The sequence below is a fragment of the Hemiscyllium ocellatum genome, chromosome 19 (genome assembly GCF_020745735.1).
Source record: "Hemiscyllium ocellatum isolate sHemOce1 chromosome 19, sHemOce1.pat.X.cur, whole genome shotgun sequence".
NCBI lineage: Eukaryota > Metazoa > Chordata > Chondrichthyes > Orectolobiformes > Hemiscylliidae > Hemiscyllium > Hemiscyllium ocellatum.
Window position 1 is genome coordinate 61,956,831 of NC_083419.1, and position 14,862 is coordinate 61,971,692.

At 58.7% G+C, this 14,862-nt stretch overlaps 1 protein-coding gene across 1 annotated transcript in view; it reads right to left on the bottom strand.

The window, feature by feature from the left end:
* Nucleotides 1–14,625, bottom strand: part of ipo8 (importin 8) — a 103,762-nt gene extending 89,137 nt beyond the window's left edge. Inside the window, exon 1 of the mRNA XM_060839996.1 lies at nucleotides 14,365–14,625. Coding sequence (XP_060695979.1) covers nucleotides 14,365–14,448 — 84 coding nt within the window. The 5' untranslated portion in view covers nucleotides 14,449–14,625. The remainder of the gene's footprint in view (nucleotides 1–14,364) is intronic.
* Nucleotides 14,626–14,862: the final 237 nt, after the last annotated feature.

The window sequence follows — 14,862 nt, forward strand, 5'->3', positions numbered from 1 at the left end:
TTGTAATCAGAGGTAACCTTTTTCATTGTCCACTACGCCTCCAATTTTGGTGTTATCTGCAAACTTACTAGTTATACCTCTTATGCTTCATCAGGTGGTTCTGGAGTATAAGATCGTAAAACACAAAATTTACAGCAAAAGCTTGTAGTGTGATGCAACTGAAACTACATATTGAAAAAGAAAGTTTGGGAGAAGATTTGTAGCTCGGGTGCTCGTTGTTGTAGTTCTGTTCGCCGAGCTGGGAGAGTTTTTGTTGCAAACGTTTTGTCCCCTTTCTAGGTGACATCCTCAGTGCTTGGGATCCTCCTGTGAAGCGCTTCTGTCATGTTTCCTTCGGCATTTATAGTGGTGTGTCTCTGCCGCTTCCGGTTGTCCGTTGCTGTCCGCTGCAGTGGCCGGTATATTGGGTCCAGGTCGATGTGTTTGTTGATGGAATCAGTGATGGCACTCATCCATAGATTCCATCAACAAACACATCGACCTAGACCCAATATACCGGCCACTGCAGCGGACAGCAACGGACAACCGGAAGCGGCAGAGACAAGCTACTGTAAATGCTGAAGGAAACATGACAGAAGCGCTTCGCAGGAAGCTCCCAAGCACTGAGGATGTCACCTAGAAAGGGGACGAAACGTTTGCAACAAAAACTCCCAGCTCAGCGAACAGAACCACAACATATTGAAAAAGACTTGGATTGTTTGTGAGCTCTCTCACCTTTTAGAATGGGCATGTTGGTTTCAGTTCTTTCATATTTCATAAATCCCAGAACTTTCTTAAAGTTACATTCTTAAGTGAACTTTAACAATAGGTGACATGTTGGCCCAGATAATGCATTGACGGTGTGAGGTGCCCTGTGTAAGGCTGTCTGTGCCCCCATGTTCAGACTGATTCTAATCTAAAAAAGGGATTTACAGAATCGTACATGAATTTAAGCAGCTTTTGAACAAAATAAAATGTAATTCTGCAAGTACAACTTCACTCCACAAATATATGTGTGTGTGTGTGTGCGCGCGCGCGGGTAGGGGGCGTATGAGTGTCTGTAAGAGTGTGTGTGTATGTATATGGATGTGAGCGTACAGAGGTATAAGTCCGTGAGAGGATGCTTGTGTGAATGTGGGAGTATATGTTTGAGCGTATGAGAGACAGCTTGTGTATGAAAGAGGGTCTACATCAATGTAAGGGTCTGTCGGAATGTGTTTGTGTCGGTGTCTCTGTCTCTGTGTGTGTCTGTCTGCCTCTGTGTGTGTGCCTGTCTATGTAGTGCAGTGGGGTCACCTGTAGTGTGACATGAACCCAAGGTCCCAGTTGAGGCAATCTCCATGGATATTGAACTTGGCAATCAGTCTCTGCTTGGCCACTCTGCATTGTTGCCTGTCCCAAAGTCACCTTGGGGGATGGTCACCTGAAGGTCTGAGGTCGAATGTCCCAGACCGCTGAAGTGTTCTCCAGCTGGGAGGGAACACTCCTGTTTGCTGATTGGACACCGCACAACATTCATTCATTGCCGTAGCCTCTCCTCGGTCTCACCAATGTACCATGCCGCAGGGCATCCTTGCCTGCAGGATATGAGATAGACAGTGTCAGCCGAGTCACATCAGTACCTGCCACGTACACGATGGGAGGTGTCCCCACGCATAATGGTGGTGTCCATGTCCACACTCTGACATGTCTTTCAGCGCCTACCATGACAGGGTTGTATGCTGTTGTCCTGAAAGCCGGGCAGTTTGCTATGAACAATGATCTGTTTGAGGTTTGGTGGTTGTTTAAAGACAAGCAGTGGAGGTGTGGGGAAGGATTTGGTGAGGAGCTCATCCTCTATGTGTTGCAGGTCGTGAAGAACATGGCGTAGTTTTTCAGCTCCTGGGAAGTACCGGACAACGAAGGGTACCCTGTCGGTTACAGCTCATGTCTGTCTCCTGAGGAGGTCCTTATGGTTTCTCCCTGTGATACATCGAAACTGGCGGTCGATGAGTTGAGCATCGTATTCCGTTCTTATGAGGACATCGAGTACATCCAAGTGCCCCTATTGTTAAAGTTCACTTGAGAATGTAACTTTAAGAAAGTTCTGGAATTTGCATATGAAAGAACTGAAATCAACATACCCATTCTAAAAGATGAGAGACTTAACAAACAATCCAGTATATCAATATTATATTACATATCAATATAGAATTTCAGTTACATCACACTGTAAACTTTGCCATAAATTCTGTGTCTGATGATCTTATACTCCCCACAACCACCTGATGAAGGAGCAGCGTTCCGAAAGCTAGTGCTTTCAATTAAACCTGTTGGACTATAAACTGGTGTTGTGTGATATTTAACTTTGTACACCCTAGTCCAACATCAGCACCTCCAAATCAGAACAAAATATAAAGAACTGCAGATGCTGGAAATCTGAAACAAAAACAGATATTGTTGGAGAAACTTCAGGAGCTTTAGCCCAGCGATTAATACTTTGGTCAGAGACTCATTGAACTGCATTGTTTTGGACAGTGAATATATAATGATTGTGGAGTTGGATGGTTAAAATTTAAATGGTAAAAGGTCTGAAGTAAGAAAAAGGAATTTTAGAATTTGTCCTGCTTCAGGTGTGGCGCTGACGGTGTGTTGGAGTCAGTCAAAAGAATGGCCATGCCTTGTAAAATAAGCAGGATAAACCAAGTTATCAGCACAGGAGTAATGTCAAGTGAAACAGTGTTGGAACATGACAAGGCAATTGTTTTTGGGAAGTCTGTAAACTTTATGCCCATGATCTGGACATTACTTTTAGACTTAATTTCTCTAGCAGGTGCAACCAGTACAAGGAGATGGGCTAATTAAAAAGGCAAAAATTAAGTTTTACTTGTATTTTAAAATTAAGTGGTTGTTTGCCCATCCATGAGCGCACATTAAAATTTCTGAAGGATGCAGGAACAAGGACAATGAGTGCACTAATCTTAGGGGAAAATCATAGCATTGTACACCATAAAAACAGACCCTTCAGTCCAACTCATCCCTGCCGACCAGATATCCTAAATTAATCCAAACCCATTCGTCAGCATTTGGCCCATATCCCTCTAAACTTTCCTATTCAGCAACAAACATGATATCTGTAAAAAAAAATTATGTGCATATAACTCCATGGGTCATACTGAGTTGCCCATTATCTAAGCACTTCACAGACATGGCCATATACAACATACAGTGAATAGAAAAGAACGATTATGAACAAGCTAATGGAGAACTGGATCAGGACTGGGCAAATTCCTAACTGACACGAGGGAGATATTTAAGAAATTTAGCAAGTATGAACACTGTTGTGATGAACACAAAGTCTCTTTGGTAATGGAGTGCATTAAAGAAATTACATGGTGACAAATGAGTTACTCGACAACATTTTAAGACTGAACAAGTTGTAATGCAACATCTATTCTGGCAATTATAGTCCATGCAAAGAACTTACTGCAGTAATTGGAGCTGCTGCCCGTATCAATTGGCTTTGGGAAAAATTCAAAAAGTTCCTTCAGTATTAAGTGATCAACCTCGGTCTTAGAAAGGGACTCCAATTAGCTCTATGTTTTCTGAGGACCTGAATACGTTAAGGCTAAGGCTTCAGAGAAAATTTGGTGAGCCTTATAGCATTGCATTAAGTCAGCCAAAATTTTTTTTAATTCATTGCTAGCACGGCCAGCATGTATTTAGGGGACATGGTACATAACAAAAAAAATGAGAAAGCAAAGGAGGACTGGATAAGGCTAATAACAGTAGTTTCTTGGTATGGGAACCAAATGTTTAGCATCCTCTCAAAGTTGTTTGGTAAAGATTACAAATTAGCATCATCTGAACATGTCATAGAAATGATGAGGCACCATGCACTTCACATACACATTAGACAATTATGAGGACTAGATTAATGAAGATGAAGAGCTGACTAAATTTGGATAGTGATGCAGTACAAAATTATTTGCCTCCAGGGACAAGCACCAAAGAAACAAACTTGTCTTTAGGAAAAAATGAATGAAGAATGTCGCAGTAAATATAAACATTGACTTAATGTGCAAGATGAGGGACAGGAGGTATGATGCATGAATTGGAAAAATGAAGCAGAGACATGGAAAGCCATTATATGCAGTACAAATTCGAAAAGTGGACGCAGAAATGAATTTCACCCACTCTCTCCCACCTGATTCCCCCCACTCTCTCCCCGCAATACCCTCCCACTCTCTACCTGATTCGTCCCCCCACTCTCGCCCCCGATTCCCCACACTCTCTCTCCCCCAATGCTCTCCCCCGATTCCCCCCACTCTCACCTACCGATTCCGCCCATTCTCTCTCCCCAATTCCCCCTACCTCTCTCCCAGATTCCCCCCATTTCCCCCGATCACCCCCATTCACAGCTCGTATGAGCCTCCCGATTCCCCTACACTCTCTCCTCGATTCCCAATTCCCTCCTCCTGATTCCCCCCAACTCTTTTCCCCGATTCCCCCCAACTATCTCCCCCCTTGATTCCCCAAACTCACTCCCCCCGATTACCCCCATACTCTCTCCCCCCATTTCACCCACTCTCTCCCACCTGATTCATCCCCACTCTCTCCCCGATTACCCCCACTCTCTCCCCGATTCTCCACCCGATACTCTCCCACTCTCTACCTGATTCGCCTCCCCCCACTGCCTCCCCCACTCTCTCCCCGATTCCCCCACTCTCTCTCCCCCGATTCCCCCCACTCCCGCCCCCGATTTCCCCACACTCTCTCCGCCTGATTCCCCCCCACTCTCTCCCCCCTGATTTCCCCCACTCCCCCCCGATTCCACCCCCACACTCTCCCCCGATTCCCAACTCTCTCCCCCCGATTCCCCCCCAACTCTCTCCCTGATTCACCCCACTCTCTACGTCCGATTCCGCCCCAATCTCTCCCCCCAATTTTCCCTCTCTCCTACCGATTCCCCTCACCCTCTCTCCCCAATTCTCCCCCAGCCTCTCCCCTGATTTTCCCCCACTCTCCCCAATTCCCCCCACTCTCTCCCCCGATTCCCCCCACTCTCTCACCCCCAACTCTCTCCCCACATATCCCCCCCACTCTCTCTACCCAATTCTCACCACACTACCCCCCCCCCCGATTTTGCCCCACTCTCTCTCCCGATTCCTTCCCATTCTCTCTCCCCAATTTACCCCCACTCTCCCACTGACTATCCCCCTCACTCTCTCCCCACAGATTATCCCCGCACTCTCTCCCCTAATTCCCCCCACAATCCCCCCGATTTCCCCCACTCTCTCCCCGATTCCCCCATACACTCTCCGCCTGATTCCCCCCACTCTCTGCCCCAATTCCCCCCCACTCTCTCCCCAATTCCCCTCACTCTCTCTCTCACTGATTGCCTCCCCACTCTCTCCACCCCAATTCCCCCACACTTTCTCCCCCGATTCTCCCCACTCTCTGTCCCCTACTCCCCCCACTCTCTCCCCCACATTCGCCACCGATGCCGCCCCCACTCTCTCCCCCAGTTCTCCCCCACTCTCTCTCCCGATCCCCCCCACTCTCTCCCTCGATTCCCCCCAACTCTCTCCCCGATTCCCCCCACCCTCTCCTACCGATTCCCCCACTCTCTCCCCCGATTCCCCCACACTCTCTCCCCACCGATTCCCACCCACTCTCCCCCCAATTTCATCCCACACTCTCCCCCGATTCCCCCCACTCGCCTCTCACTCTCCCCCCGATTCCCCCCCACTCTCTCCCCCAATTCCCTCCCACTCTCTCCCTACATATCCTCCCCAATCTCTCTACCCAATTCTCACCACACTACCCCCGATTTCGTCCCCACTCTCTCTCTCCCAACTCTCTCTCCCCAATTTACCCCCACTCTCCCAATGACTACCCCCCACTCTCTCTCCCCAATTCTCCTCCACTCTCTCTCCCTGATTCCACCCCACTCTCTCCCCCCGATTCCACTCTCTGCCACCCACTCTCCCCCCGATTTTGCCCCATTCTCTCTCCCCGATTCCCCACCGCCACTCTCTCTCCACGATCTCCCGCCCCAACTCGCTTCCCCCAATTCCCCCCATTATCTCCCCCTCAATTCCACCCCCACTCTCTCCCCCGATACCTCCCACAACGTTTTCCCCAGACTCTCCCCCCAATCTCTCCCCCCCGATTCCCCCCACCCAACTCTCTCCCTCGGATTCCCCCCACACTCTCACCCCCCGATTCCCTCCCACCGCCCACCAACTCTCTCCCCCTCGATTCCACCCCACTCTTTCCTGCCGATTCCCCGACTTACTCCCCCCAATTCCCCCTCCACCCTCTCTTCCCATTTCCCCCCGATTCCCTCCCACTCTCTCCCCTCCAGATTCCCCCCTGATTCCCCACACTCTCTTCCCCCAATTCCCCCCAACTCTCTCCCCCCATTCTCTCCCCAATGATTCCCCCCCACTCTCCCCCCGATTCCCCCCCCACTCTCTCCCACCCGATTCCTCCCCACTCTCTCCCCTCCGATTCCCCCCACTCTCTCCCCCCAGATTCCCCCCCACTCTCCCCCCGATTTCGTCCCACTCTCCCCCCGATTCCCCCTTCCCAATTCACCCCCACTCTCCCCCCTGATTTCGCCCCACTCTCTCCATCCAATTCCCCTCATTTTCTCTCCCTGACCACTCTCTCTCCCCCCAATTCCGCTCCACTCTCTCTCCCTGAATCAGCCCCCACTCTCTCTCTCCCCATGATTCCCTCGAATTCTCTCCCCTACTCTCTCCCCCCGACTCCCCCCCACTCTCTCCCCTCCCGATTCCCCCCATGTCCCCCCCACTCTCTCCCCTCTCGATTCCCCCCCGTGTCCCCCCCACTCTCTCCCCCGCCGATTCCCCCAACCCTGTCTCCCCCATTCTCCCCCAATGCTGACCCCTGATTGCCCCCACCCCCCTCCGATTCCCCCCACACTCTCTCCCCCAATTCCACCCCAACTCTCTCCCCCAATTCCCACAACTATCTCCCCGATTCCCCCCACTCTCTACCACTGACTCCCCCCACTCTCCCCACAATTTCGCTCCACTACCCCCCAATTCACCCCACACCCACTCCCAGATTCATCCCACACTCTCTCCCCAATTCGCCCCTCTCTCCCCCATTCCCCCCAAATCTGTCCCCTCAATTCCCCCCATTCTCTCCCCCCTACTCTCTGCCCCCTGATTCCCCCCAACTCTGTCTCCACCCGATTCCCCCCACACACTCTCTCCTTTACTCCCCCCAATTCCCCCCATTCTCTGTCCCTGACTACCCCCTTCCCCCCACTCTCTCCCGGATTCCCTCCCACTCTCTCTCCCAATTCCACCCACTTCCTCCCCCTGATTGCTGCCACACACTCTCCCCGATTCCCCCTACTCCCCTACGATTCCCCCCTCTCCTCCCGATTCCCCCCACCCACTCTCCCCAATTCTCCCCCAGTCTCTCCCCTCATTCCCACCGACTCTCTCCCCGATTCCCCCAGTTCCCCTGATTCCCCCTCACTCTCTCCTAATTCCCCCCACTCTCTCTCCCCTGATTCCCCCTCTCCCCCGATTCCCCCACTCATTCCCCCCTCACTCTATCCCCGTTTCCCCCCACTCTCCCCGATTCCCAACCCTCTCTCCGGATTCCCCCCACTCTCTCTCCCCTCGATTCCCCTCACACTCTGTCCCCGATTCCCCCCCCCCACTCTCCCCCGATTCACTCCTCATTCTCTTCCCCGATCCCCCCAACTGTCCCCCACAATTCCCCCACACTCTCTCCCCCCAATTCCCCACCACTCTCTCTCTCTGATTCCCCCTCACTCTCTCCTGATTCCCACCCCCACTCTCTCCCCGATTCCCCCCATTTCCTCCTGATTCCCACCCCCACTCTCTCCCCGATTCCCCCCATTTCCTCCTGATTCCCACCCACTCTCTCCCCCAATTTACCCCCACTGTCTCTCCCCAATTCCCCCTCACATTCTCCCCGATTCCCCCTCAACTCTGTCCCCCCGATTCCTCTCACACTCTGCCCCCGATCTCCCCCAAATTTCTCCCCTGATTTCCCCCCCACGCTGTCTCCACCCGATTCCCCCCGACTCTCTCTCTCCCCGATTCCCACCCCACTCTCTCCCGCCTGATTTCCCCCCCACAATCTCCCTCCCCCCCGATTCCCCCCACTCTCACCTACCAATTCCCCACCAACTCTGTCCCCCCGATTCCCCTCACACTCTGCCTGCGATCCGCCTCAAATCTCTCCGCCGATTCCCCCCCACGCTGTCTCCCCCCGATTCCCCCCACTCCACCTGATTCCCCCCACTCCACCTGATTCCCCCCACTCTCTCTCCCCCGATTCCCCCACTCACTCTCCCCTGAGTTCCCCACTCACTTCCCCCGATTCCCCACCACTCTCTCTCCCCCGATGTCCCCCCCCTCATTCTCTCCTGATTCCCCCCAACTCTCTCCCCAATTCCCCCCCACTCTCTCCCGATTCCCCTCCAATTTCTCCCCAATTCCCCCCACTCACCCCGATTCTCCCACATTCTCTCCGCCCGATTCCCCGACTCCCCCCCACTCTCTCCCCCCAGATTATCCCCACACTCTCGCACCCCCAATTCCCCCCCACTCTCTCCCCGATTCCCTCCACTGTCTCCCTGATTCCCCCACACTCTCGCACCCCCAATTCCCCCACACTCTCTACGCCCGATTCCCCCCCCCACTCTCTCAACCCTGATTCGCCCATTCTCACCCCCCTGATTCCCCCACTCTGTCTCCACCTGATTCCCCCACTCTCTCCCTGACACCCCCCACTCTCACCCCGATTCCCCCCCACTCTCTCTCTCCCCAATTCCTACCCCACTCTCTCCCCGATTCCCCCCGACTCTCTTCCCCCGATTCCCCCCACACTCTCTCCCCAATTCCCCCACTCCCCCCGATACCCCCTCACTCTCTCCCCCCGATTCTCCCCACTCACTCCCCCCTGATTTCCCGCCACTCTCTCCCCCCTATTCCCCCAACTACCCCAGATTCCCCCTCATTCTCTTCCCGTTTCCCCCCACTCCTCCCAATTCCCACCTCTGTCTCCCCCGATTCCCCCACACACACTCTCCCCGATTTGGACTACTCCCCCAATCCTCCCGATTGCCCCCACTCTCTCTTCACAATTCCCCTGCACTCTCTCCCCCCCCCATTCTCTCCCCCAATTTTGCCCCAGTCACTCCCGATTCCCACTCTCTCTCCCCCGATTCCCACTCTCTCTCGCCTGATTCCTCCCCACTCTCTCCCTCGATTCCCCCACTCTCTCTCCACCCGATTCCCCCCGCGACACTCTCCCCCTCATTCCCCCCGCGACACTCTCCCCATTCCTCCCCACACTCTCTCCCCCAATTCCCCCCACTCTCTCTCCCCCCGATTCTTCCCACACTCTCCCCCGCTTCCCCCACTCTCTGCCCCCAGATTATCCCCGCACTCTCTCCCCTCAATTACCCCCGCACTCTCTCCAACTCTCCCCACCCTTGATTCCCCACTCACTCCCCCCTACTTCCCCCCACTCTCTCTCCCCCCGATTCCCCTCAACTCTGTCCCCGATTCCCCTAATTCTGTCCCCCAGATTCCCCCCCACTTTTCCCCGATTCCCCCACACTCTCTCCCTCCGGATTAACCCCCACTCTCCTCACCCTTGATTCCCCCTTACTCCCCCCGTTCCCCCCCCCCACACTCTCTGCCGATTCCCCCAAGTCTCTCTCCCCCGATTCCCCCCCACTCTCTGCCCCCAGATTATCTCCGCAATCTTTCCCCTCAATTACCACCACTCTCTCTCCCGACTCTACCCCCTCTCTCCACCCTTGATTCCCCACTCTCTCCCCCTGATCCCCCCTCCCCCTGATCCCCCCCCACTCACTCCCCCTGATCCCCCCAACTCTCTCCCCCTGATTCCCCCCCCACTCTCTCCCCCTGATCCCCCCCCACTCACTCCCCCTGATTCCCCCCCACTCACTCCCCCTGATTCCCCCCCACTCTCTCCCCCTGATCCCCCCCCACTCTCTCCCCCTGATCCCCCCCCACTCTCTCCCCCTGATCCCCCCACTCTCTCCCCTGATCCTCCCCACTCACTCTCCCCTGATCCTCCCCACTCACTCTCCCCGATCCCCCCCCCACTCTCTCCCCCTGATCCCCCCCACTCTCTCCCCCTGATCCTCCCCCCCACTCTCTCCCCCTGATCCTCCCCACTCACTCTCCCCTGATCCTCCCCACTCACTCTCCCCGATCCCCCCCCCACTCTCTCCCCCTGATCCCCCCCACTCTCTCCCCCTGATCCTCCCCCCCACTCTCTCCCCCTGATCCTCCCCCCCCACTCTCTCCCCCTGATCCTCCCCCCCACTCTCTCCCCCTGATCCCCCCCACTCTCTCCCCCTGATCCTCCCCCCCCACTCTCTCCCCTGATCCCCCCCACTCTCTCCCCCTGATCCTCCCCACTCACTCTCCCCGATCCCCCCCCCCACTCTCTCTCCCCCCGATCCCCCCCACTCTCTCCCCCTGATCCTCCCCCCCACTCTCTCCCCCTGATCCTCCCCCCCACTCTCTCCCCCTGATCCTCCCCCCCCACTCTCTCCCCCTGATCCTCCCCCCCACTCTCTCCCCCTGATCCTCCCCCCCCACTCTCTCCCCCTGATCCCCCCCCACTCTCTCCCCCTGATCCCCCCCCACTCTCTCCCCCTGACCCCCCCACTCTCTCCCCCTGATTCCCCCCCCACTCTCTCCCCACCACTCTCTCCCCCTGACCCCCCCCACTCTCTCCCCCTGACCCCCCCACTCTCTCCCCCTGATCCCCCCCACTCTCTCCCCCTGATCCTCCCCACTCACTCTCCCCGATCCCCCCCCCACTCTCTCTCCCCGATCCCCCCCACTCTCTCCCCCTGATCCTCCCCCCCCACTCTCTCCCCCTGATCCTCCCCCCCCACTCTCTCCCCCTGATCCTCCCCCCCCACTCTCTCCCCCTGATCCTCCCCCCCCACTCTCTCCCCCTGATCCTCCCCCCCACTCTCTCCCCCTGATCCCCCCCACTCTCTCCCCCTGATCCTCCCCCCCCACTCTCTCCCCCTGATCCCCCCCACTCTCTCCCCCTGATCCTCCCCACTCACTCTCCCCGATCCCCCCCCCACTCTCTCTCCCCCCGATCCCCCCCACTCTCTCCCCCTGATCCTCCCCCCCACTCTCTCCCCCTGATCCTCCCCCCCACTCTCTCCCCCTGATCCTCCCCCCCCACTCTCTCCCCCTGATCCTCCCCCCCACTCTCTCCCCCTGATCCTCCCCCCCCACTCTCTCCCCCTGATCCCCCCCCACTCTCTCCCCCTGATCCCCCCCCACTCTCTCCCCCTGACCCCCCCACTCTCTCCCCCTGATTCCCCCCCCACTCTCTCCCCACCACTCTCTCCCCCTGACCCCCCCCACTCTCTCCCCCTGACCCCCCCACTCTCTCCCCCTGATCCCCCCCACTCTCTCCCCCTGATCCTCCCCACTCACTCTCCCCGATCCCCCCCCACTCTCTCTCCCCGATCCCCCCCACTCTCTCCCCCTGATCCTCCCCCCCCACTCTCTCCCCCTGATCCTCCCCCCCCACTCTCTCCCCCTGATCCTCCCCCCCCCCTCTCTCCCCCTGATCCCCCCCCACTCTCTCCCCCTGACCCCCCCACTCTCTCCCCCTGATTCCCCCCCCACTCTCTCCCCCCCACTCTCTCCCCCTGACCCCCCCCACTCTCTCCCCCTGACCCCCCCACTCTCTCCCCCTGATCCCCCCCACTCTCTCCCCCTGATCCTCCCCCCCCCACTCTCTCCCCCTGACCCCCCCACTCTCTCCCCCTGACCCCCCCACTCTCTCCCCCTGATTCCCCCCCCACTCTCTCCCCCTGATTCCCCCCCCCACTCTCTCCCCCTGACCCCCCACTCTCTCCCCCTGACCCCCCCACTCTCTCCCCCTGATTCCCCCCCCACTCTCTCCCCCTGATTCCCCCCCCACTCTCTCCCCCCCACTCTCTCCCCCTGATCCTCCCCCCCACTCTCTCCCCCTGATCCCCCCCACTCTCTCCCCCTGATCCTCCCCCCCCACTCTCTCCCCCTGATCCCCCCCACTCTCTCCCCCTGATCCTCCCCCCCCACTCTCTCCCCCTGATCCTCCCCACTCACTCTCCCCGATCCCCCCCCCACTCTCTCTCCCCGATCCCCCCCACTCTCTCCCCCTGATCCTCCCCCCCACTCTCTCCCCCTGATCCTCCCCCCCACTCTCTCCCCCTGATCCTCCCCCCCCACTCTCTCCCCCTGATCCTCCCCCCCCACTCTCTCCCCCTGATCCCCCCCACTCTCTCCCCCTGACCCCCCCACTCTCTCCCCCTGATTCCCCCCCACTCTCTCCCCCTGATTCCCCCCCACTCTCTCCCCCTGATTCCCCCCCACTCTCTCCCCCCCACTCTCTCCCCCTGACCCCCCCACTCTCTCCCCCTGATTCCCCCCCACTCTCTCCCCCCGATTCCCCCCCACTCTCTCCCCCTGACCCCCCCACTCTCTCCCCCCCACTCTCTCCCCCTGATCCTCCCCCCCCACTCTCTCCCCCTGACCCCCCCACTCTCTCCCCCTGATTCCCCCCCACTCTCTCCCCGATTCCCCCCCCACTCTCTCCCCCCGATTCCCCCCCCCCACTCTCTCCCCCTGACCCCCCCCACTCTCTCTCCCTGACCCCCCCACTCTCTCCCCCGACCCCCCCACTCTCTCCCCCTGACCCCCCCCACTCTCTCCCCCCCCACTCTCTCCCCCTGACCCCCCCCACTCTCTCCCCCTGATCTCCCCCACTCTCTCCCCCTGATCTCCCCCACTCTCTCCCCCTGACCCCCCCACTCTCTCCCCCTGATTCCCCCCCCACTCTCTCCCCCTGACCCCCCCCTCTCTCTCCCTGACCCCCCCACTCTCTCCCCCTGACCCCCCCACTCTCTCCCCCTGACCCCCCCACTCTCTCCCCCTGACCCCCCCCACTCTCTCCCCCTGATTCCCCCCCCACTCTCTCCCCCTGATTCCCCCCCCACTCTATCCCCCCCCACTCTCTCCCCCTGACCCCCCCCCACTCTCTCCCCCACTCTCTCCCCCACTCTCTCCCCCTGACCCCCCCCACTCTCTCCCCCTGACCCCCCCACTCTCTCCCCCTGACCCCCCCCACTCTCTCCCCCTGATCTCCCCCACTCTCTCCCCCTGACCTCCCCCACTCTCTCCCCCTGACCCCCCCCACTCTCTCCCCCTGACCCCCCCCCACTCTCTCCCCCTGACCTCCCCCCACTCTCTCCCCCTGACCCCCCCACTCTCTCCCCCTGACCCCCCCCACTCTCTCCCCCTGATCTCGCCCACTCTCTCCCCCTGACCCCCCCCACTCTCTCCCCCTGATTCCCCCCCACTCTCTCCCCCTGATTCCCCCCCACTCTCTCCCCCTGACCCCCCCACTCTCTCCCCCCCACTCTCTCCCCCTGATCCTCCCCCCCCACTCTCTCCCCCTGACCCCCCCACTCTCTCCCCCTGATTCCCCCCCCACTCTCTCCCCGATTCCCCCCCCACTCTCTCCCCCTGACCCCCCCCACTCTCTCCCCCCCACTCTCTCTCCCTGACCCCCCCACTCTCTCCCCCGACCCCCCCACTCTCTCCCCCTGACCCCCCCCACTCTCTCCCCCCCACTCTCTCTCCCTGACCCCCCCCACTCTCTCCCCCTGACCCCCCCCACTCTCTCCCCCCCACTCTCTCTCCCTGACCCCCCCCACTCTCTCCCCCGACCCCCCCCACTCTCTCCCCCTGACCCCCCCCACTCTCTCCCCCCCACTCTCTCTCCCTGACCCCCCCCACTCTCTCCCCCTGACCCCCCCCACTCTCCTCCCCCCACTCTCTCTCCCTGACCCCCCCACTCTCTCCCCCGACCCCCCCCACTCTCTCCCCCTGACCCCCCACTCTCTCCCCCCCACTCTCTCTCCCTGACCCCCCCCACTCTCTCCCCCGACCCCCCCCACTCTCTCCCCCTGACCCCCCCCACTCTCTCCCCCTGATCTCCCCCACTCTCTCCCCCTGACCCCCCCCACTCTCTCCCCCTGACCCCCCCCACTCTCTCCCCCTGACCCCCCCCACTCTCTCCCCCTGACCCCCCCACTCTCTCCCCCTGACCCCCCCCACTCTCTCCCCCTGATCCTCCCCCACTCTCTCCCCCTGACCCCCCCACTCTCTCCCCCCCACTCTCTCCCCCTGACCCCCCCCACTCTCTCCCCCTGACCCCCCCCCCCCCAGCCCGCGGGCGGTGGGAGCAGGCCGCGACCACGATGACGAGCAGAAATAAAATCGCACGCAGCCCGAAAAGCGGCGGTTAAGCGAGTGAGGGGCTGCCCACCTGATTGAGCTCGCTCTCGGCCGCGATCCTCTGGCTCGGGTCGATGGTGCCCTTCAGCGCCTGGATGATCCGGTTCGGGTCCATGTCCCCGTGCCCTCCGCCGCCGCCGCCTCCCTCTCTGGCCTTGACCGTAAACCGGGGCGGGCGGCCGCTCGGCGACTGATTGTTGTTTCTATTTTTTTTCGCTTTTCCTCCCTCCGCACCCGTGCGTCACTCGCGTCGCTCAAAGGTGGCGCCAAACACAAAATTTAAGGGGCTCGAGCCGGCGGACGCCAGGTTTGGAAACCATGGCAACGCCACCCCTGGCCGTCATTCAAGCCTGCCGTACGGTGACGTCATCGGACGACGAGCCGTATGATGTCACCTAGTGGTAAACGCTGACGTCAACGCATGACACTACGTTATGACGTCACAGAAAAAAATCAGACTGGTGCATTGCCCATTCGAGTGACTGGTATGACGTCATCGTGCGGAACGCTCGTGTGACGTCACCGAACG